This window comes from Parus major, chromosome 5 (assembly GCF_001522545.3).
Source record: "Parus major isolate Abel chromosome 5, Parus_major1.1, whole genome shotgun sequence".
NCBI lineage: Eukaryota > Metazoa > Chordata > Aves > Passeriformes > Paridae > Parus > Parus major.
The window spans coordinates 49,700,942-49,725,559 of record NC_031774.1 but is presented as its reverse complement, the minus strand read 5'-3'; the positions used below and the strand labels follow the sequence as shown (position 1 = coordinate 49,725,559).

General features: G+C 39.5%; 2 protein-coding genes across 5 annotated transcripts in view; one reads left to right on the top strand and one right to left on the bottom strand.

Moving 5' to 3' along the window:
* Nucleotides 1-5: 5 nt before the first annotated feature.
* On the bottom strand, nucleotides 6-16,798 carry CCNK (cyclin K). Of its 2 annotated transcripts, XM_015631356.3 has the most exons (12): nucleotides 16,679-16,792; nucleotides 15,943-16,049; nucleotides 14,649-14,915; nucleotides 13,577-13,658; nucleotides 12,861-12,992; nucleotides 11,982-12,087; nucleotides 11,777-11,834; nucleotides 9,793-9,962; nucleotides 8,595-8,881; nucleotides 4,571-4,604; nucleotides 3,455-3,529; nucleotides 6-1,330 (listed from the first exon to the last, which is right to left on the bottom strand). In XM_015631356.3, exons 3-12 carry the CDS (start codon nucleotides 14,843-14,845, stop codon nucleotides 708-710), a joined length of 1,764 nt encoding a protein of 587 aa, XP_015486842.1. In that variant the 5' UTR covers nucleotides 14,846-14,915; nucleotides 15,943-16,049; nucleotides 16,679-16,792; the 3' UTR covers nucleotides 6-707. The 2 variants fall into 2 exon arrangements, with proteins under 2 accessions (XP_015486842.1, XP_015486843.1); XM_015631357.3 differs by lacking the exon at nucleotides 15,943-16,049 and having other exon boundaries at nucleotides 16,679-16,798.
* A 364-nt stretch (nucleotides 16,799-17,162) lies between these two features.
* The window catches only part of SETD3 (SET domain containing 3, actin histidine methyltransferase), a 58,150-nt gene continuing 50,694 nt past the window's right edge, over nucleotides 17,163-24,618 (top strand). The window contains exon 1 of one of the 3 annotated variants that reach the window (XM_015631019.2): nucleotides 17,163-17,254. The gene's annotated coding sequence lies outside the window, so the exon portion shown is untranslated. Of the gene's footprint in view, nucleotides 17,255-20,964; nucleotides 21,131-24,618 lie in introns of those variants that run through there. The other 2 variants (XM_033514936.1, XM_033514937.1) reach the window with 2 other exon arrangements.

The following is a 24,618-nucleotide window of genomic DNA, read 5'->3' as shown; positions in this document are numbered from 1 at the left end:
TCCACTAAATTCAGAACCAATTTTATTTGGGTAGAGTGAACAAAGTAGTCCCATTTATAACTATGATGTACATCACAGTAGGCTGTTACATTCAGACTTTCACACTTAGAAAATATATATATTATGTACAGGAATTTGCAAATAGGTGTAAACATACAATATTTTAAGATACCAGTACATTCCAAACCAAAACTATCAGCAAGGCAAACACCTCAAAATTATTCCAGTCAGCTAGCACTCAGAATCTCTCTTAAATAAAGCAGCTTTTATGCTTGACATCGTGTTGTTTTACTTACTATTAAAAATGAAGTTTCTTATTATAGATCAAATATCATAGTATCTGGCTATTTTGATACTTAAAAATAGGCACTGATTTCTAGAAGGAAATTTTCTTCTTACTGATATAATTGAGCCAATATGGCTGGTTTTGCTAGTACAAAGTAATCCAGTGCTGGAATAAGTCAAGACAATTTAAACTTAAGTCAAATGTATAAAGTTAGAATAGATACTGCAAAGCTGATTAAAATCTAGAAGCCTATATAACTCACCATAAACCATACTGCAAACAGATCAGCTAAATTTTCATTTACTTTCATTTCTTCCTCTAAATTATACAGATTACCCTCCTCTTCATCTTTACAATGTAGGTTTTGGCTATCTACTCCTGCCTAATCAACATAAAGGTATATCGTGCAAATGACCTCATGCTATCTCATCCATGTAGCACGTCCAAGTCCTGCTACAGGTGGCATACCAGGTGGTGGAATTGGAGGTGGTACAGGTGGCTGTCCACCTGGGGGAACAGTAGGAGGGGGGTAACTAGCTGGTGGCATTCCCAGCCCTGGAGGTGGATGAGGTGGTACTGCATGAGTTGGAGGCAGTCTTGGAGGTGGGAAATTAGGGTTGTATGTAGGTGGAGGAGGATATCCAGGAGTAGGAGGTGGAATATTGGGTGGGGGGAAAGAAGCAGGGGGTGGAGGTGGAACTGGTGGTGGAGGGTTGGGAGGGTAGACATGAGGATGATATGGTAGATGAGCTGGTGGTCCATAGGCCGGCGGTAAAGCTCCATATGTTGGTCCTTCTGTTTTCATCATTGACTGGAGACTTTGATAGCCCTCCCCCGACATGTAAGAATTTGTAGTAGACATCCCTGTAATATAACTGGTGGGAGGTGGGGGTGGGGGACGATGTGGCAGAGGTGGAGGTTGATGTACTGGGGCAGGATGAGCAGGGGGAGGGATCTGGACCTTTGGCATATCTACTGAGTCCACAGTAGTAGATTGCTCTGGTTCTCCCATTGAAACTGCTGTTGTCAAAGGAGGCTTGCGCTCTGGAAAAGAAAATTTTTTTTTTTTTGAAGGATAGTGGCAAGAACAGCTTCTGAATACTTTATATTTTTCCTTCAGTTATATTAGCAAAAGTGAACTCAATTCTCTAAGTCTCTGAATGCCATATGGTATCCAGTCAGACCTTCTAAGGTCGCTAAAAACCAACTAAGCTGCCTATCAAAGCTTCAAGGCCAGCTTTTCCCATTCTAAAAGTTAAATTCATTTTTCTTACTACTATTTTTTATGTTGTTGTACTATTTAAATATTATTGTACAATCAGCAGAAATAACAGACTGGATGGATGGAATCACAACTAGTGGATTTAAAAAGTCAAAGGATTCACAATACCAAAAATCTTTAGTTCAGTGCTTCCACCTTCTTTAGTCCAGGCCTCCTTTCTACCTCTTTAGTAGTCCAGGAGGTGGGCTAGGATTACCCTCTGCACTTCACCTGCCTCCCATATTTGGAAACATTACTTGAGAACACAGGTCAAAGTCTCAAGTCTTTAACACTCAGTTCTAAAACTGTTTACCAAAGAAAGGGAAAAAGAAAACCAAAGGGTAAGTAAGAAGGACATGAATTCTGATCAGCTTTGTCCCATTGATTAATTTCAGTGAACTCAGTACCTGACATACTGGAGAAGGTAGTAAAAAGGTCAGCATTTTACAAAATTATACTTAACCACTTCTGAAAAGAACATGCTTTAAGCTGCCCTCTCTCTAAATAAGAATCATTTGCTTTCCCCTCTTAATGCAGAAATTATAAAGTAAGTAATACCACTAGGATGACAAACCTAATAGCAACTTCTCTGTATGGTAAGAGAGATTATTAAAACAACCAACAAAAAAGACATCTTGGGACATCTTGACATTCATCTTGCTTGTATATATAAGCATCTACAACATCATTCAGTAAGAAAAGCTATTTAGAAACATACAAGGCACTCATTTCTAGTGGCATACTACACTGTCAGTGTTAAACAGAATTTGAGATAAATCCTCCTCCTAGTTCACTTGGCCAAGATGCATTCTTGGTTTTCACCTGACTTTTCCACAGAGCTGCACTTTATTTTGATAATGTTTCAGTGCTTGTACAATTACATCCTTCTATAAACAAAGAGGAAAATTTCCATTAACAAGGGAAATAAATCCATTACCTGCCTAAATAGGATTTTAACAGTGAAATTTCCCCCTAGGAAAGCCACATAATTAAATCACAAAAGGTGGGTATGCTGGCTGTGGTACTCATGATTTCAGTGACTTCTAGCTCCTAAATTCTAGCAGGCAATGATTTCCTCATCTGCTCATTTTCAGAACCATTCTGGATGCAAGATATGCATTCAAGATTCAAAAACTGAAGGAATAATGAGTATGGTATTTAGAAAAAAATCATTCTTCATTAGATTTTAACAAATGAGAAAAATTGTCCTACTGTATTTCAGTGGACTGCTTTTCTCTCTTCTAGTTCCCTGTTAGAAGCTGTCATCTTACAGTTATATTATGGACCATGGTCTGTGAAATATTTATGTCATATTTAAGGGTCACTGGAAGACAGCTAATGCATCAAAGTGCTGGAAGCACACTTTTACAACAGTACAGTTTATTTTGCAAACATTTGGCATGTGTGCAGTATTAATGCTCTCTTGCAGAAAAGAGAAGCTTTTTTTTGCTCTTTTGAAGCACAGCAAAGAAAGTATCCCCCTTTATTGTTTGGCAGTTCCACACCTGCAGAATTCCTGTATGACAGATATAACATGGAAAACTTCTACAGGACAGCTGAATGCTGCTCCAGTAATCTAATATGGCCTCTACTATCCTTTTGAAATCAAGAAGACCCTTTTAGCCTGCTATTAACAATTAGTTTTAGTCTTCCTTTAACTGTTGCAGCTTTGTTTTATCTACCTAGTACAGGCTTGTTGCCATCGTAAGTTTTTTACTTCTGTCTGGAAAAGCCTGTGCTACTATGATGAAATTCCCTCTGGAGCTCATCAACCTTGTATTTTTACTTGACAAGCTGATTAGCAAGGCAACAAACCCCTGCTCCCACAGCATTACCTACCATTACTTGAATGAAAAGCAAGGAAGTTAACAAGAAGAATAAATGCGATTAAGAAAATAAATGCTTACCTGGAGGTGGATGTGCAGGAGGTATTGGTGGATGTGAAGTTTCAATTTTAGGAATTTTAGATGGTGGTGGTGGTTCTAAAAAACATGTATCAGTTAGTGATTGGTTATTGCTCTGCAATATTTTCCAGATTCCATCTCTGGTCTCATGCTAATGATTATCACATCACCTTACACTATGCAAAAGTACAGTGGAAATCCTATTAAGTAGGTATGTTATATAAAGAAAACTAAAATCAACACCTTTGTGTAAAAAAACTGGCATCAAGTATCACATATAAGTCTTCCAAAAGAACGTATGCCTACGAGTTCAAATGACTTTGTAACTAGAGAGAAACTGTCCCAATAGTAGTATGTAAGTGAAGATGAGCAAGTGTATGTTTTCTAGCCCAAAACTTTAACTTGTAAATAGTTGGAATAACTCTCAGAAGAAGCTGACCTATGCTCTGCTAGGGAAATGTGTCAGAAACCAAACAAAATAGCAATTGGACAAGAGAGAGGAGGGAGAAAGAGACAGCTGTCTGGAATCTATCTGCACAGCTACAGGGGACTAAGTGCCAGACTTCCTTAGGAAGTACATCCTAGCATCCTGAACTACTTTGTTCCAAAACAGCAAAATGAAGAGAAAGCCCCAAACAAACAAAAGAACCAGGAATGATCACTGCAGTGACTGTACATTTCTTTCACTACACTAGCTATTGACACTAACTGCCTTTTAGTGGCAGCCATGCCAACAAGCAATTACAAACATCACTGATTACCAACCACTTAGGGCTAGTGCAGCTATTTAATGACGTGGTACCTTCAGCCACTTCAAGGCCTCACAGCTTGCTGAGGAACTACTCCCATATGATGCATTGGGAGTTGACTAGTTTAGCAAGACTTCTACTGAATAGATTCTATTAAGGGATGCTTGGGGAAGTTATACTCGATTTAAAGTTTTGCAGTTAGGAACATTTTAAAAACAGTTATAATATATATTCAAGATACATTATCAGGATCAAGATAGCTTAGAACTGAGAAGCCTGTAAGCAAACAAACTAAGTAGATGTCAGCAAATTACTTATTCTAGTTTAAGCAGTAAAATGGAAGCAACATGAACAGAATATTAATATTTACCTGCTGCCTTTGTTTCTTCTTTTGGAGATACAGCCTGTTTGAAAAAATGAAAAAAAACAAAGATAAAAATAAGACCATTGCATTCAGTCTCTTCTCCCAGGTAACAAGTGACAGGACAAGAAGAATCAGCCTCAAGTTGTACCAAGGGAGGTTTAGATTGGATATGAGGTAAAATTTCTTCATGGAAAGGGTGGTCAGGCATTGGAACAGGCTGCCTATGGAAGTGGTTCAATCATCATCCCTTGCACATATTCAAGGGATGTGTAGATGTGGCATTTGGGGACATGGTTTAGTGGTGGACTTGACAGTGCTGCATTAAAGATTGGAGCTGATGTTCTTAAAGATCTTTTCCAACCTAAATGCTTCTATAGTTTCTTATGCTATGTGCAAGACAAACAAAGTCAAATCACACTGGGGAAGCCCAGCTTAACTAACAGAATGAAAAGACTGGAAAAAATAACAGGTATTTTATATGCAGCATTTCCTGCTGTTCCCACTGTTGAGTGTTACATCTAATTTAATATATTTATCATCCACTGCACATACGTCATGGTCTGGTTCACTGCTCACTGAGCTGAAAACAAGAGGCTTGGCCTCTGTTCCCAATTCTGCTTTGACCTGTCACTCAACCTTTGCCAAAATCACTTCAGGCTCTTATGCTTTATTTACCAAGACAGGAGGGCAGTGAAAGTGTTGCACAGCATAAGACATTTCAGAAGCCTTCAGATGGAAAGCATTGTATAAAATCCAAATGTTACGCCAGGAAAAAAATGTATGCACACTGAACAAAACCCACAAACCCCCACGTCATCTTTCCGATCAATAGTTTTTGGTTGGGTCTTTTCTTCTTTTGTTGGTTGTTTTGTTGGAGTTTTTTAAACAACTATGGATAAGGGAATAAAAAAATCTTCCCAGATTACATGGTCCCACTGAGATGACTACTTGATGGTTTCTGAGAAAAGCAGAGAACTTAATTGATATTTTAAGCACAACTATATTTAGAAAGAATGATGAAGGCCAGAGGGGTACAGTACATACCTTCTTTGTCTTTTCAATGAAAATGTTTTTTTAAGAGACTGTTTATCTCTAGCAGCTTTACTTGCATATACTGTTCCTCTGTTTCCTTCATTTCACTTTCCACAGCAAGAATGGACACACACTTCAATCCAACTTGAACAGTATTTTTCCTTAATTCTGATGGGTATTCTCAAACTTTTTGCTGTCTTAATTTTTGCTTTCTTGAGACAACCTCATTCTTATATTCCTTTGATAATCATTTCAATTTTCCAGACACCTTCCAGATGCTTTCCTGCTTTTTAAGGACAATCTTTATCTTACCATTTCAAACACACATAGTTCTTTCTTAGTGACTCTCATGGACTCATCTTCTGCCTTCATTTTACTTGGATGGTCTTTTCTTGACTTTCTAGCACTAAAATCCACGCCTGTAAAACTGCATCAGCTCTCCCTACACTTTCAAATAGAAGCAAATCACTACTTGTTGGATCTTTTCCAAAAATCATTCCTTTTGGGAAGTCAGTTGATCACTTCAGGTGACAAGCAATTAATTTATTGTGCATTTGTTAATATGGAGCAATATTCAAAAAACAACATCAAGGTACACTATTATAGTGGAACAGGAAACGAGCAAAATAACTCATGATAGAAAAAAACAAACATCAATTTAAACTGCATTTATGCTAAAGGAAAAAAAGAAAGGATCAAGCAGCAACAATTCTCTAATAATGGCATCTGTTAAAATAGAGATGAGCATTTATCTGGTCATTCTACTACACTGTAGTTTGTACTGCCCCAGCCAGAACACCCAAGGGTCATAATAAATAATAATAAATTATCAACATTATGTACTGTCATGCTGATGGGTATTTAATACCTTCAGCCGAATCTATACAATGGAACTGTTCCTTTACTGCTGTTTCTATGAGGAATACAATTGTCCTCCATAACAATTTCTAGTTTAATCCAAATAAAAATACTATTTACATCTAATGATTCACCACTATATTTTTAGTGAAATCAACTGAAAATTTGAGCACTCTTCACCACTAGAGATGTAGAGGATGTGCCGATGCTTTAGACATCTGATATGGGCTGTAAATCATGGGCCAATGCCTCAGCTGCTTGAAAGCATCCTGGTTCAGTAGAAGGTAATGGGTGTTATAAGAGTTCATGTAAATTGAAAATCTAGCCTCCAGGAACAAAGTGTATTTCTGTTCTGCACAAACCAAAGAAGAAGTCATGCAAAACCCTATTTATAGAAGCAGACAAAAATTTTAAGTAAGGTTTATGGTGTATGTAACTCAAGAACATTTTAGAAGCACCTAGTAAAGCCTACAAACACTACACATCTTGTTCTCCCAGGCTGCTTGTTATTCCAGGATAAAGAACAAATTTGGATCACTACATTTACTTTCCTTAAATTCATGCTGCTTGTGCTGTATGTATTCCTACAAAACTCCATTGAGACACCCTTTGCTTTTTATTTGTTGTGGCTGCTTACAGTGTATCTACTATTTTTTAACTTGATGAATAGGTGATGGACCTCAAACTAATTTCAGGAAAAGGTAAGTTTCACTTATGGGTTGACCAGAAGTGACTATTCAAGAACAACAGATACTGTTCAGTCAAAAGCATCACCTTTTTCCACGAGATACTTCATTAAGTTATGGGATAGGGCAAAATCAGTAGTACTGCAATGGTAGATCTTTTACAGGAATGAACAAGCACTCATAAAAACTTAGATGGCACACATAGGAAAATACAAAATTGTTATTAACAGTTTCTGATGTGCCAAACTGTCCCAGGGATTATTGTTGAAGAAAAATAGTAAGAGATCCTACAAGTCAGACAACTCAAACAGAATTTGTGCTGATGGTATAAAAAGTATGAGAAGAAATACATAATACCTATAAAGAACTCTCACACTTTTCAAGTTAATTAATAACACTATCATCTTACTATCCTGAACAATGCTAAAGTTCAGTGCAACAACTAAAAATTTCAGTGCAGGTCTTTTCCTCTAGTAAGCTCTATCCAGCACTTACAAGACCAAGGTTTTACAGAGCTATATTTTTGTCTGTTTTGGAAGTCTGCCATCAGGAAGATGCTGCACTCTTCCAATTCCATTTTACTCCAATATTTGCTGCTTACTTCTAGTTTTTGGTTTGGTTCTTTTAGTCTGTTGTTTTTCTAATTTAGGAATGTATTCATTACAAGTAGGAGCAAAAGTTTGAAGAAAATTTACATTCTGAATGGACTTGTTCCAAAGACTGTACTTCTGAAAACACTCCTCTTGCTAAGTACACATGAAAGAAGACTTGCATAACACTTTTTTTTTCTAACTTACAAGTGAAAAAAAAAATAACGGAAGTATAGATTAAAATCTGAAATCTTCATTTGAACTTGATGGCTGTTGAAAAGTGCTCAGGGTACTTGTGACACTATGCTAATATAGCTTCTTATTTTCAATTGTGATGTGATATTATGGACAAAGTGAAGCTATAAAGTATGATGATTTATAGGCTGCTACCATTAAAGGATTATTTTAAAAGACTTTTTTAAAAAGAATATTGATATAACTTTAGAAGTCACTATTCTCTTAATATTACTAATCAAAGAGTCAAATAAAGTCTTCATCAGTATTGTGCACATCTCCACATTCAGATACATCACAAGAAAACCTCCCTGAATTAAACCTGCTTAACAGAGAAAACAATGAAGTTTGATAGCCCAGAACCACAAACACTGAGAACCTGAACAGCTCTTGACTTAGAAGTCTCTCCATGGCTTTTGGCTCAAGTGGAATAAGAATGTTGTATGCCAGAACTGTTAAGACTGTTCTGCATTAGCAAAGTTGCCACACAACCAAGGAAAATCAACTACATTAAATTAATGACAAGGCTCATTTTTAAAGCAAACACAAGTCTGTTGTACACTGTGGCCTTTAAATCTAATGGGCATCAGATCAGCCTGAAAATAAATTGCAAGTTAAAGTTCAACTTACTGCTGGTCTCTTAATCTGTCTAGGAGGACTTGACTGGGGAGAGGGTTTTTTGGATTGCTGTGCTTGTGTTTGCTGCTGCTGCTGCTGCTGTTGCTGTGCTGACTGCTGAGACTCTTTCTGCTGCTGTGTCTGGGATTGCTCTGAACTCTGGGATTGCTGTGACTGCTGTACTGTAGGTGCCTGGGGTGTAGACTGAAGAGATGGTGGCTGCTGCAACTGATGAGGAGTATGATGAGGCATTTGCTGTTTTCCCTGTGAGTATAGATCCAGGATCTGATGACAGATATCTTAATAGTAAAGAAAGAAAATTCCAAAGTATTACAACCTTATAATATACAAGTGTATATTTAACACAATTATCAACTCTGATTTTTACTGGACATCAACTTTGGAAGAATTGACTGCAAATATTACTCATCGTTATAATGAATAAAATAACTTTTTAAAAGAAGATTAATTTTCAACTTATACTTCCATTTCTGGAAGTTTCTTCTGACTATCCTGAGTAATATATACACATACATGCACACCATTCAGAAGAACACAGTGTCTTGGTAATAATGCACTTTATGTCATTACTGTGTGACTGGAGAGCCAGGTAACCATGCTCACAGGACAGTAATATAGCAAGAAAGCAAGTGGAAGAATATTATGTTAAAACATACATGTCTGTTAGACCAGTCAAAAAAGTTTTACGAAATTAAGCAAAAGACTAGTACTAAATTCTTCTTCCAATAAGTTAGGAGCTAAAGGTCCCCGTAATCTGTTTATCATTCATGGTACACCATAAAAAAATCTCTAACCAGCACAATTTGGTCAAAGAAATCAATTATCAATGGGAAAACCACTTGAAATCAGGCTCTGTTAATTCCAGTGTTTGTAGAACCACTTATTTAAAATGGGGAGTAGATAATCATTAAAAAAATAGAAAACACAGCATGACAATTCTGGCTAATTAGATATGTTATAACCTAAACAAATTGTAAAACAAACATTGAACAAAAGATAAATCATGATGATTAAATATGCTTCTAAGCTAAACCAGTTCAATTTAAAACCAGATTAAGGCATAGCACATATGACCTGAGTTACATACTTGACATGAGATTATTTTGACTGAAACCTAGATAAAAAGCTATTTGTATTTAATCACGACCTAGGCCACACAGTTAAATATTGTGGGAAACGATGTTCATACCTTCCAAAACATCAACAGGAACATCTTGGACAAACTGCTCCCACCATCGTCTGTACATTGGTTTTGATGTCCATTCCTGTATTTCGAACTTACACAAACGACCTGCTAAGTACATAACTGCAACAGCTATGATCTCAGGCTCCCACTGCAGGGACAGTGTAGTGCAGAGACTGCAACAGAAAATAAACCAAAACAAAACCCTGGAGATTGCCTGATTGTCCAAGTGCAATTTAATGTACAGCTATAATGAACAGGGCATAAAATCCCACCACAGTTCTAACTTCTCAGGCAATTTTAATGAAGAGCCTTGTTAAACAACAGAGTTTACAAAACTAAACTATTTCTGGACTACCATTGTCATGAAATAAGTCCCAAATCAGATTTTAGAGCTTCCAAATGTTTGTCAATAAAATGTAAACAAATATTAAAAAAACCCAAAACCCCACATAACAGCCAACATGAATTTATAAAACAACTTGTCAAGCGCAACTCAAGTTTTGGATCAACATATCAAAGGTTATCTCTTGAAAAGCCTTTGTTAAAGCTAATCCTAAAATAATTGATGTCATTGGTATTATTGATATTAACCAAGTTTCTGTCATAATCAGTTACTATTTCCTCATATCAATTTTAAATTATGGAATTTTTTTATCACTTTCCTCCATATATTCTGTAACATATAATCTGTTCACAGAATTTTAAATCCAGCCAGCCAGTTGAATTTCCATGAATTCACTGTGGCTGTATAAGAACAGGACAACATATTCTAAAGACCTGTAGTGCAAAGCACAGATTTTCACAGGATCCTATGAACAAAGTAAACTTCTAATATAGTAATATGGTGCTTATTAAGTAAGCACAATCCAGCCTCTTCAGAACAGAGATAATTATAATGCATGATTTGAAACAACCCCTCCAACTTCATAAGCCTTTTCCTGAAGTGCATTTTAACTGTTAGGTTTTTCTAAAGATTAAACACTATCTAATTGCAAGTACAATGGTGTCCAAACTTTGATGGGAAAATTACAGTAGATTGACAGATTTAATAGTGACAGTCATGCCATAATTTTCTTCTACCTGTAAGATCATTACCTCCACAACTGACAACGGCTGAAATAAACATCTCTTGAGATCCACATTAATTTTGGTCAAATTAATTTGGAGTTTAGGTGGTATCTACAGAATGTGAAGCCACACAGGGCTAATTCGAATCAGGTATATGACTGAAAATGCACCTCTTTCTTTTATGATATTCTACTGCTGTAGGGATGACTGAAAGCTATGTATTCACAATTTCTGTACAGTCAGACCACTTATATATTTTCTTAAGAGTTTGCTATAGAAACAGAAAGTAATATTCAAGTCCTTAATAAATTAACTTGCCAAGCTCTGTAGAATCTTCCTGAACAAGACTAAAGTGTGTCAAGTTGTTTTGGTTTTCTTTTCAATACCACATGAGAAGTGCTTTTACATGCACTCCCATTAATTAGTATGATTCTTACAAGTCCATTATTCAAGAAATTGCAAATCCAGTGCTAAACCCTCTATTCCTCAGTGAATTTAATGGCTTCTTCACTATTACCAAAATGTCACATTAAAAATATATTGATGAACGTGAAGGAATTGAAAAGCGATCTCTTTCTTTTCCTGAATGTACCATATATCACGGATTTGGCAAAAAGCCAGTCTGTATCCTGGAGATTTAGAACTTGGTTTGGCCCTTTCAAACAGCAAGTTTCTTTTTAATGCAGCACTAAATTAGTACTACAACATTGCAGAGGTCTTACTTCATACTCATTCCAGATTTTGTGGCCAATGGGACTATCATAGATGATGGAACTAAAAAAATGAGGAACAGGATCAAGAAAACATGTAACAAGCTGAAAAAAAATATCAAATATTTGTCAAAAAAATATCCAGTGTCAGAACAAAGTAAGCAACAGTAACTATTTCACTTTCAGAATGTTTCCTAGGTGTATCTTACCTGTCATTGACAAAAGTCCATGCCATTTGAACCAGTTTTTGAATTTTATTTTTGTCTCCTGAAAAACAATCAGAAATAAAAAAAAAAAAAAGGACATAAGATTAGGAGGAACAAACAGTTGGAAGCAGAATATTCTTGCACTGTTAATATATTAAGTTCTGGAAAACAATAACAGGTATTACTTGCTCACCCTGCAATATTTTACCTTTGAGTTGTTTGGCATACTTGAGAAGAAATTGGTATGGATGTTCCACTTGCAAATCAAACTTTATCGTTTGTAGTAAGATCCTTTCGAGTACCATCACTTCTTCCTATGGAGAGTTACAAGGTATTATTCCTTCATTCACTCAAAAACCCTTCATGCCAGTATAGAGCATGACTACACAGCACCTCCAGGCAACCATGTTTGTCTCCAAGGAGAACAGAAAGCTCTCCAACTTATTATTTTAAACTCAGATACCTTTACTTCACATTTATTTGAGTGAGGACAGGGGATGTGGTGTTTAAAATCCCTATTCCTCTGCAGAGGAATGAACTGAACCAGACACAGCATGAAATTGTCACATACAAAATCACAACAAAAATATAAGCTCTACCACATTTCACTCAAAAGTTTCAAGTCCTTCTGCTATTTAAAATAAGCAAATTTTAAGAGAAGCATAGTTTTGCTAAGTCAATACTGTAACTCAATACTTTTGAGATCCAGTTCACTTATTTCAGACTCACTATTAACTACTTCCTAAAATCCCATTCAGACGATTTATGACTTATGTCTTGGTAACATTTCTTGCACTGGCTGAAATTACTCAAATTTACTTTAATTTGCAAAATAGTATCAGAATTTACATGAAATAAAATGCAAACTTTTTATGAAAACAATTAATCCAGTAAGCTCCCAAAGCTACTTGTATTAGGAAGAATTACTTTCATAGCTACCAATCACATTACTCAGAAGAGCCATAAATGCATGCTGAACATCTAATTTAATTTAAAACAACTGAAAATCAGTCAATGCTCTACTGAATGTGTGTCACTTTACTACAGTACAACAGGATGAAATCAATTTCAATATGAGTATTTTTACCTTTGGGTCATCTCCAAACTGCCCAAACTGTACATCATTTAGCAAGCTACGAGCTGTTTTAATTATATCTTTACACTTCTTGGGTGTTTCTTCAACCTTTCCTGCTAGGAAGAGACAGCAGGCTCCTGTCACCTAAAAAAAAAGCAAGTACTTTCAAAAAGTGATCTGCATGTAGATATGCAATACAGGGTAGCATTACAAAAGCACTGTCAGTTTCCATTAACAGTTCTGTAGAAGTCTCCCAAGAAAGACTTAACGAGCATACTAATTTCTAATTTTATATAGTGTTAAACTTTTATTTTCTCAGAGGAAAAAAACGGAATTTGGAGGACTGTCTATTTTATATACCTTCATTTCAAGGTCAGAAACCCAAAGCACAATTTGCCCCAGCTCAGTGTTGTCTGTCAAGCAGTTATAAAACTGTATTACACTTCTTTTTTACTTTCAGCTAATACAGAAGTGCCAGCACTACAGCTGCTACGCCTAAAGAACAGTATCAGCAAGTCGTAACTGCAATGCCAACACATTTCTGAGCATAAAGAAATGTGTAAACAGGCAAGAACAACAAATTTTAAGCTGCAACAATTAAAAGACAAAATGCTAATTTGACATCTTCCTGAAGGGAACAGCAGTAGTAGTACCCAAGTGACTAATCACCATTTCAAATAGTCCCTGTCTAGTGCAATCATTAAGTCATCAATATTCTAAATACTTACATATCTTGGGAACTGTTTGAAGGAATGAAACATATAAAAACGATGGAAATAAATTATTCCGGTTGCTAGAGTGTCATAATGTCTGTGGTGTAGATTAAGGACTTTCAAACAGAACATAAAATAAATTTAAAACCAAACATGCACAATGGATACTGCTTTATCAAGTACTTCAAGTAACTGGCTGTTCAGTGACCAGTTAGAACACAATGCAAGTAAAACAAGAGCTTTAGAAAAAGAAAACCAAAAAGCCACAAAAGCCCTTGAAGCTGTGTAAATACTATGATTACAGCTAGATGCACCTGATATCTACAGCATTTGTTGTAAGTGTGCAAAGTCCTGATTGTATTTACAAGAGGATGCACTTAAGGTCATCCCTGTGTTGCACCATACCTGCTTCAGAGAAGGTCAAACCCAGCAGTAGGTACAGAAGGAACAGAACAATTATCACTTCACATTCAAACACTGGTGTGGAGCAAAGTTACTATTCACACCTACAAATGCAAATAAAATCTGAACGTGCTCCCTAATCTGCACTTTAAGAAAAGTAAAAATTTTGTCTTCACTATGCTTTATTAAAGAAAGAACTAAGACTGAAGGAAGCATAGGAAGCAGAAAATTTAAGTGGCCATCTATGAGAGAGTGGGACAGTCAGGAGGAGTTGTAAATCCCAAACCAATGAAACAAAAAAACAGCCACCAAAGACCAAGACTGGGGAGGCAGAGGTTAGAAGCTTCAAAGGTACAATCAAAAAACTGAGGGAAAAATTCAACATTTGAGAAGTTATGTATATTCATACAGTGAAACACTGAGTTTCCCAACTCACAGACGTTACTCTTAATTTGAAAGTTTGTATCATCTTACTTCCCTCTCGCCAAATTGGAACCTTGTTTAGCCAATGAATGGATAGAAATTGTGTAGGAACACATTACATCGAAGGCACATAAACACAAATATATTTTTGATTAACAATTAAACATCTGAACAGCTGAGGATGCCACATTTCTTGTACATTTTATTCTGAAAACTCACTACTCATAAAGACATTTCATACCAACACGAGTTCAAAGGATACAGCCCTAAACGTGTTCCCACATCGAATATGAATCTGGCCCCTTCCCTGCGGTATCGTGCCTCCGTAGCTGGATCAAGCCCTTCAAGCTGTGATGGTGTGTGTGCCAAATCTTTCTTATCCCAGTACCAGCATGGCTTTGTATGGTCCAGGTTTGCCAAGTTTACAGAAGGGCTGGAATTTTCTTTATTCTCCTTCATTTATTAAAACAGAATTGTTTTTGCTTTTTAAATTTTCAAAAACGAAGTCTTCAGAGAGTCACTTCAGGACCTTGAAGAAAAGAAAAAAGGAATTCTTTAAAAATAGAGACAGCTGTCCCCTCCAGCTCCTGCTCAAAGAGGAGTAAAGAGGAATAGTGCTTAGCCTTGCCTGTTGGAAAGAACTTTTTCCGATGCTCAAAGAAAAGTAACCAATAACTTTGCCTTTATCCTCCCCTTATATTGCAAACACAACCAAAGAAAAAGCCATAGATTATCCTTGCTATTATCTGTTTAATAAGGAAACTCAAGAATACATCTCCAACGATATCTGCTATTTCTTAGCAAAACAACTTCCACCTACTTTGTCCATAAAAGTAGGAAAAACAATTCAGTGATGGCTGCAGAAAGATTTGAAAAGTTAGTGATATTAGCTGACTCTTGGTAACTAGGAAAGGCACTGGTGAGCTGAGCCTGAATGGCCACTGAAATATCTGCCTGCTCCCAGGGATACCCCAGCAGCAACCACTTGGCAGAAGCTTTGTAAAGTGAGCTGTGATGCATTACTTAAAGGAAAAAAAATGCATCAATGTTCTTTCACCTACCAAGATTAAGATGACGGCTGTGAGTTTGTAGAGTAAGGTAGCACCTAAAATCATCCTCCAAACAAGGCAACTGAAAACACTCCAGGAGTCTCCTACTTGCCTGTGTTTACCAGCACTTTCTGTACATAGGTGCAGATCACAAAGCTCTGCAGGCACCTTTCTGGGGTTTGAATTATGACAGACGTTCAGCTGTGCCTCAGCTTACAGAATGAACATTGGCTGCCTTTATTTCTTTCAGGCACAAACCTGCTCTTACTCCAATTCAACTACAGATACTATGCACAGATTACTGCAGTCACCTGCAAAGGTTTGCATAACAGGCTGTGATCAACATATGATGCAATATATTCGCTCTAAGCAAGGCAGTCATAGGAAGACCCAAACTTTTAACTCTTAAAATCAGCTATTACTTTTCGAGACGTTTCCCTTCCGACAACGGAAGGAAGATCACGTGAACGGCCACAGAACGATGCCTAGAGTCAGCACCTCGCTCACCTTCACAAAGTTTCTCTTTTTCAGAATAAGGGAAACTGTCTTTGCCTCAGGGTGGTTTTGGAATCACCTTCACAACTCGTAGAATCGGTCACAGACAGATCTAAATTCTGTCACAAGAAAAAGTAAATGGCAACTAAAAACTATTTCCAGAATCAACAAAAGCGCGCCAGGCCACGACCACACATTCCCATCGTATTTACTAGAAAGGTGCTATTTTTTATAACTGTAACGATCCTTCTTTCTTACAAGATATATTGCTTTCTAACTTCTAAAGCGCTTAAAAACCAGTTAACACTAAAAGCGCCTGAAGCAACAAGATCTGCTTCCATAAAGGAGCGAAAGCATTTCCGAACACGGAACCAGGAACGACAATTATCACCCGCAAACATCTTAAATGAACCATCTCAAACGTCCCAATCCAGACCGCAACGCCCGGAAATAATAAGTTTTCCCTGCCTTTTTACGCACCCCATTAAACTGGAGGAGTGTTCCAGAGCTCGATCGCGGCTTTTTTATACCTTACCTGAGACCAACCCGCCGACCGCGGCTCCACCCCTGCAGCCCCAACCCAGCCGGGGATGCTCAACCCCTCTCGGACCCGACCGCCCGCCGTAGACGGGGCTGTCGGTGTCCGGGGAGGCGCGCGCTCCCCACCCCGGCCTCCCCACCCCCTTCCCCCCTTCCCCAGGCGGCGGCTGTCGCCGGCGGGCGGCCCGAGCGGGCCCCGCGCACTCACAGAGCTCGCGGGGAGCGGGAGCGGCACCGGAGCGCGGGGCCTCTCAGCGACAGCGCGGCCTCCGCGCCCTGCGCGCCGCCATCTTGGGAACCAGGCCAGGCCGCGCGCTGCGTCATCACGTCGCAAAGGCGTAGCGCGCGAGCACGGCGGCCCCGCCAATGGGAAGCGGCGGCGCCCCCCGCTGCTCGCCCAATAGCGGCTCCGTCAGCGGCTGCTGAGCCGCGGCAGGAGGACGACGTGCCGCCGTGCGCTAGGAGCGGACCAATCGGAACGCTAAGCGGGAAGATTGCGAGCCTCAGAAACCAATAGAAATCTGAAGGCGGGCCAACAAGACTGAATGACAGCCAATGGGAGCGCTACCGTGCCCTTTCTGAGGCCGGCCGCGAAGGATTGGGCGCCACGGGCGCGGGAGGGGAGGGGCCTTCCGGCGGGCCGCAGCTCGGCCAATGGCGGCGGGGGGCGCAGAAGGGGCGGGGCCGGGCGGAGCCACCGCCTCCCCACCGCGGGCAGCGGCGTCCGGCGCGGGCTCGGGTGCGCCGCTCCCTCGGGCCAGGCAGGAGCGGCCGCTGGCGGGAGGTAAGGCGGGGCCTGCCCGGGCCCCCTCCCCTGCCTCGGCCCCTCGCCCCGGCGCGGCACGGGCCCTTCCTCTCAGGCCTCCGGGCGTGGGCTCGCCCCGCTCCGCCGCCTCCTTCCCCGCAGGAGGCGCCGCTCTTTCCGGACGCCCCCTCCCGCCGCCCCGGGGCGCGCTCCGCCGGCCTCGCCGGCCCTGCCTTCCCCCGCGTGGCTGGTGCGGGGCTGGCCCGGTCCTCCTCCCCTGGGAGCCGCAGTCTCCGTCGCGGCTCGCCCAGGCCTTTCCCCCTCCCGCTGCCCGGCCGGAGGGGCCGGCGGGTCCCCTGGGTCCTCCATGGGCGGGCCGGGTCCTTTCCAGCCCGGCCTGCGCGGGTTTCTAGTGAGCGAGGCGGCGGCACTGGCGTTTTCCCTTGCCCCATCCCCCCTCGAGAGGCTGATAGAAACGAGAGTAAAGCAAATGGCTTAAAACCGCTTTCCCCGTGATGTAATTCCTTCCCCTTTTTATTTTATTTTTATTTTTAATGTGTGATACGGTTTGAATACTCCCTGCTCCTACTTCAGGTTCCCATAGAGCCTCCCATGCGCCCAGCTCTCGGGGTCTGGCTGAGGGGCGGCTCTGCGGGTGTGTGGCTCCTCAGAGCCCTCCTCTGGCTGGAGAAGAGGGCTCTGGTTTCCTTCCTTTCTCACCCCGTCTGCAGCCTGCTATAGTAAAGGGGTTAAATCTTTGGCGGAAAAAATGGGGGGGGGTAGTTAAAATTAGATTAAATCATAAACCGTTTATTGACAGGGGCATTACTCCTGAAACAGCCTCGGTCTTTCAGCCTTTGCTACAACCCTATTGCTACAACAGCTGCCCATCCCATGAGCCCTTCCTCCTCTTCCTTACCCAGCAACGCTTGGTTAAAATTGCTTGAGCTGAGGCTGTGCTTTGCCTTCAGTTCTTAGCAAATACCTAAATTTTGAGTTTGACATACAGTTTTTTACCCTATATTCAGCTATAAGGACAAGCTCAGTTTTTCGTTTTGGAAGTTTTTCCTCACGGTTCAAAGCTCCTCTCATCCCGAGCTTGGTATCTGCTCTTCTGGATGGAATTGCCCTTGAAACTTAAGCTTGCTCCTGAGATCAAGCTGAAAGTAGATTGTCTTTGTCCCTTCTATAAGAGCATGTAATGTAGGCACCTGTCTATTGAAGTGACAGCTTTGTTCTCTGAAAATTGCTACAATGTTAGCTTAGAGTCTTGCAAGTGTTTTCTTCTTTCAATTGTTGTAATCTCATAACTGTCAAGTGAAACGTAAGTATTTTGTAGGTGAGTAAACAACTGTGGCATTCTGTATGTCCACTATCAGGTTCCTGGTATAAAATAGTATGCCAGTGTACAAGCTGTTGGAGGGAAAGGCATGATGGGCTCAAAGGCAGGGGTGGCTTCCTGATATTTTTGCTCAATTAAGTAACTTGATATGGTAGAGATTGCTGGCTGGCAAGCATGCTGGCTTGTGCCTTAATAAAGTTTTTAGTTATGTTTAGCAGGGATTGAATTATATATTTCAGTGCAGTTGAAAACACATTCTTGACGTTGTGTACTGAGAAATAGATTTAGGCTGTTGGAAGAAATGCCACAAACCCCAAAATCATTTGCAATCTGTATATCAGTATGTCCAGAGATGGCCTGATTGTTCCTGAAGTCAGATGTGCCTTGAAATAGAGTTCTGATTTTAGTATGGTACAGAAATTAAAAATAGACCATATTATGCCTCTCTGTATGGAAAAGTGTACATCTTGATGATGTTTTCATTGTTATAAATCTATTTAGACATGTCTACTGTATCTATGTAATACTTCATCATTGTGATGCTGGTTATGTAGTTAATCTGAGAAATTGTGTAGTTTTCAGCAAGTGAGTATTTCAGTGTTTGCTCTTTGGAAAAAAAAAAGGCACTTTAAGGATACTGATGATATTAATGGATCTGTGTATTTTCTAATAGGCTGTCACAGTGCTTGGTGCATGAGACCTCATGATGCCTGTGGCTTAAGCTTTTGGAAGCCAAGGTGGTCCTCTTAAGTCTGCCCATACTGGTGGCTGAAGTCAGGGTGGCTTGCTTTATTCTCAGTTAGGAGTTACAGTGTATAAAGTGAGGTGAATATTTTCTAAATTAAGAACATTATTTAGGAACATGCAGATAAAGACAGTACATAAGGCTTTTTAATTAATTCTGCTCTAAAGGAATTAGGAAAAAAAAGTTTGTGGGAGTCTTAAGGAGGAGCAAAATTCAAGTAAAAAATAAAATTACATAAGTGGGTTGGCAAATTGGTAGAGTTTATCATCTTCTTTTCTTCAAAGAGTAAGTTTTTTTTTTCTTTTCTGGTCAAATAGCTGTCTGAGGATGTGAGTCAAGAGAGAGGCAAAGGAGTTAGGACTTGTTTCCTGTGGCTAGTTAGTAAACTATCTTCCCTAGAAAGATAAGTCAGGTGTTGGTAGTAAGAAGCACTCCATCTGCTTAAGAAAGCTTTAATGGGAGGTCAAGTGGTATAGGGAAAAATCTATAGTAAATAATGTAATAGTTCTGAATTAGCGAGCTGATAAAAGTGAATTAAGAAATACAGACTTTTTTTGAGCTGTTCTGTTGGAGATAGACTTTTTCTTTTGCTCTTCAGCATTTTGTGCTACCTTCAAATTAATAATTTCTTACCAGAAGTTTATATTTAATGCATGAGGCAGTCTTGTGCTTAGTATCTAGCTAGGTTCAACTGGGTGGGGAAGAAGATAATGTCAAAATGATGGGACTTCCTTTTTTTAGTAGATTGGAACTATCTAAAGTATCTTAAATCAGAATATTGTCAAGACATGTTTTCTTTGATTCTAATTGTGAGTATAAATGTATTTTGGAATTCAATTCCCAACAATTAGATAAATTTGTTGTAGTTGGTGTTTTTTGTAAGTGTATGAAACAAATATTTAGCTAATTTTTGTAGCTGCTTTTGATATTATTCTGTAGACTGGCTTCTTCCCAGTATCACAGTATCATTTATATACCATCATTGTTTCCTTAACCTTACAGTGTAATGAGATTAGCTGTTTGTTCTTTTCAGAGTGGATGTATGCAGTGCATACAGCAGTGGTTTAGTCTTTCCTCTTTTCCAGATGCTTTAGGCTTATGCTCATGGTTGACAAACCTGTGGTGGTACAGCTTTTTATAATGAAGGAAATTATTTGATTTTAACAATCTTTTGCCAGATAACTTGGTAGAGACACTTCAGCTTCCTAGATTTAGCTTTAGATGACTAATAATGTTTTTAACTTAGACTGTTATGTAAAATATGAGAAAGAATGTCTCAAAACTAGAAGTACAGCAGGAATTCTTCATTGCTCCATAAAAAAGGTCCATTAGTGTTGTCTGGCCTTCGTCTTGTGTATTTGGAGCTAGGCTTGTGTTTGTAGCAATTAAGAGGTGATTTCATGCCCAAGTGTATTTTAACATTATTTTGCATTTTTGGTCTTGCCCTTCCTCTGCTTTAACCTTCTTTGCTCTCTTTTTCTGTTTTTAGCTGCTCTGCCCTACATTGACTTTTGCTTGCATCTCTTCTAACAAATGACTATTCCAGTTGCTCCTTCTATCCCTGCCCTTCCTTTACCACTTTCCATACTGTTCAGGAAGTCTGTTAATCCTTTTTCTTTCTTTGAAATAAGGAAGAATTAGAGCTGTATTCTTTCATTTCAGTTCTGGGTTCTGTGACCAGGCCAGAGCAGCAGACCTGTCACTGCAGGAGGATTCCACCTGTATGTCTAACCTGGGCTGAATCATGCAGAGATGTGAATGACTGTGCTTGAGATCAGTTTTATCTCCAGTACTGGTGTATACAGGCTCTGAAGTTGGCCACATGTAGGTAATACATAAAGCAGAAATAAGGGAAAAGACGTGTTTCTGGAATCAAAATGCAACTTGTAACTTGAGAGATAACATTTTACTTTTCAGAAGGATTTTCTGAGTCTGTTAAAGCCTGATGTTGAAGTCTCTTTTGTACTGGGGGATGACAGATTAGTTGGCTTATTTTATTCTTGAGTCTATTCCCAAAATCTCCCAAAGAATTGGCTAACCTGTTCTGGAAGTGTCTACAGCAGTGTTGAACACATGGTTTTCAACAAGTGTTTTAATGTAGGCCAAAATTGTTTTTGTAATTGAAGATACACTGTAAAGTCTGTCAGTTCTATTCAGTTGTTTTTTTATTGTTTCTATTAAGAGTGTGATTACCTGCACGAAAAGGAGGGGGGTCAATCTCTGGGGCTCTTGTGTTAGCTATCTGATTCTAGCCTTTTGCATGCAGATCAGTTTGTAGCTTGTCTTTTTTATGTTTGTAGGTATTTTAGAATATGGTAAATAATGATGGAATCATCTCAATAAAACTAAGTCTGTTACAAAGGGTGCTTGTATTTCTTAGTTTATCTTGTTTTGTCTTTAATGCTTTATAGCACTATTGCCTAAAGTTTTCATGTAGTGTTTCAGCAGAGTAGGAAAAATATGTGATGTGTGGATTTCTACTTCCGTGGAACCTGTATTGCTGGTACAGAACTTCCTATATGCTGGGTCTTGCCTGTGTGCCCATTCTCATGCTAAGCTAAGGGAAGATGAGTTACTTTGTGGGAAGGTGTTGGTGCCAACAAAGCATGAGGTCCAGGCTGTTCCCTGCCCTTGACAGGTGCTGTGGGGGTTGTCTTTGTGGCCACTGTTGGAGGTGCTTCACTATCTTTATTTGATGATAGTTTATAGATGCAGCCACATAATAACTTCAAGAACTGAGAAGAGATTTTGCACTTAAGAACTTCTGTATTGAAATATTTCTGACAAGGACTTCTGAAAGATCTCATTTTACAAGTTTGCCTCTAGGTAATTCAAATGAACAGTGTCTTTATGTTTGCAAATATATAATTTGTGTGACTGTATGTCTATTTTGTCCTGCTGCTCAAGTCATCAGTGAGGATGATAAGCAGTGTTAGTCCCAGTACTAATCCCTGGGGTATGCTGGTGTGACCGGTTTCCAGCTGAACTTTGTGCCATTCACCACAACCTCTTCAATCCAGCAGTGCAGCTGGTTTTCAGTCCACCTCACTGTCCACTGCTTTAGTTGGTCAGCTTGTCATCAGCTTGGCAGTGTATGTGATGGTAGGTGTTGTTAAAAGCTTTACCAATGTAAGATGAGCAGCATCCACTGCTCTCCCATCAGGGTTACTCGCTTCAGCAGCTTCCCTCCAGTCGGCCCTGGTGAGACCACATCTGGAGTGTAGTGTCCAGTTCTGAGCTCCCCAGTACGAGGTGGAGTACTGAAGAGAGGCCAGTGGAGGGGCCACTAAGATGATTAAGGGATTATCCTCATCTGAAGAAAGGCTGGGAGAGGTGACACTGCTCAGCCTGGAGAAAAGAAGGCTCAGCAGGATCTTCTCAGTGTGTACAAATACCTGAAGGGAAAGTGCAAAGAAAGCTCATTTTTGAGGGTGTCCAGTGACAAGAAGTAATAGGCACAAACTGCAACAGAGGATGTTCTCTCTGAGCATCTGGAAATACTTTTTTACTGTGAAGGTAACTGAGCACTGTTTGGAGACTGAGTCTCCATTCTTTGAGATATTTAAAAGCTGTCTGGACATGGTTCTGGGCAGCTGGCTCTAAGTGACACTGCCTGAGCAGAGGGATTGAACAAGTCAGTCTCCAGTGGTCCCTTTCCGTGTGAGATTTATTTTTTTTTTTAAGTTTGTTAAAATGTTTGTATTCTCAATCCTATTTCAGGTAAGGTAAGTCTTCCTTACATCATATCTCAGGGCCTAGGATTCCTGAAGGCAAGTCTTGTCATTGAAGAAGACATGCAGTACCAGTCTTTTTTCTGTGTCCTTTGTCATCAGGTTTCCTGGCCCCATTCAGCATCAGGCCCACACCTTGCCATGTCTCCTCTTCCTTTAGCTCCTGATGCACCTGTATCTTCTTGTATTTTGTCCCTTGCCAGATTCAGCTCAGATGGGGTTTAGCTTTCCTGTCCCCACCCTTGCATGCTCAAACAGTACCTTGTTTTCTCCTCCATAGACTGGCCATGCTTTCATCTCTTCTCTTTCTTTGTTTGAGTTTTGTCAGGAGTGTCTTGTCCATTGATGCAGACCTGCCACCTTCACTTAACATCCTGCACATAGGGGTGGAGCATTCCTGAGCTTAGAAGAAGTGATCATTGAAAGTCTCACTTCTTAAGATCTTCATAATGATGGAGTAGTAGCAAATAGCTTTATTTCCTTCCTTCAGTATTCAATTGTGTGCTCTTAGAAGAAGTGAAAGTAGTAGGGCCGCTAGAGCGTATTTTGTGGAACCATGAACAGATGCCTGAGTTAACAAACACTTCTGCATCAAATCTCTAGTTCCAGGCAGCTATATAAGATTTGTTTTAGCATTCAATGTTACTCTTTTGCCCTCTAAATGCAACAGAATATAATTTATAATTTTCAAAAGTAGGTGTTAGGCATAGAAGTGCTTTTGTTACATTTTTGATACCTGTACAGACAGCATTGCACGGTTTGTTAAAATGGTTCTGTTTTACTGCATTGGTAGTCACTACTCCTTAGTCTGGTTTTAACATTTGTTTTTCCAGAGTTTCTCTGGGATATGATGAATTGTCAACAATATGCTCTTCCATTCTTTTGATGGAATGGGACAGAGACTGAGATCAATGTTCATAAAGTTGGTTTTCTTACTTCTTCAAAACCAGTGATAAATGCTCAGAACTTCCAGTCTAAGCTGGTTCTCTGCACCTACTTACATATTTATTAATTTAGTTTTGTTAGTTGAACCCTTGCTACAAAAGCATTTCTTAAATGTGTCTGCATAGTTTCTTTCTTGTTGAATATGTTACTCAGAAATTGCTACTGGCCTGTATCTAGAAGTCTGTGACCCATTTGCCCAGAGCTTTGTTTTTTACATCAACAAAACTGACTTTTCAAAATAGTACTCACGACCTTCTGGGTCAGTCTCTACTGTACAGTCCATGGTATCTGGATGGTCTGTGAGCTTCCAGGTGGCATGGCTAGAGCTGCTGAGATTCAGGAAACTGGTGACTGACACATTTCAACAGGCTTATTGTAGAACTACAGCTCTAACCTCTGTAAGCCAGCAGCCATTCTGTAACTACTACTGCTCACTTTGGAGGGTAACTGCCTGTATTTGGATATTCCTGGTATGTCTTGATGTTTGGAGGCTGCCATTGAGATATATACATATATATATATATATATATGTCTGTGTGTATGTATCTATGATCTTGCACTGAATAATCCTTTCTTTGCAGACTGCCTTTTTCAGATGAAGTAGATTTTAGCAGGAAGATCATGAGCTGTGTATGGATAA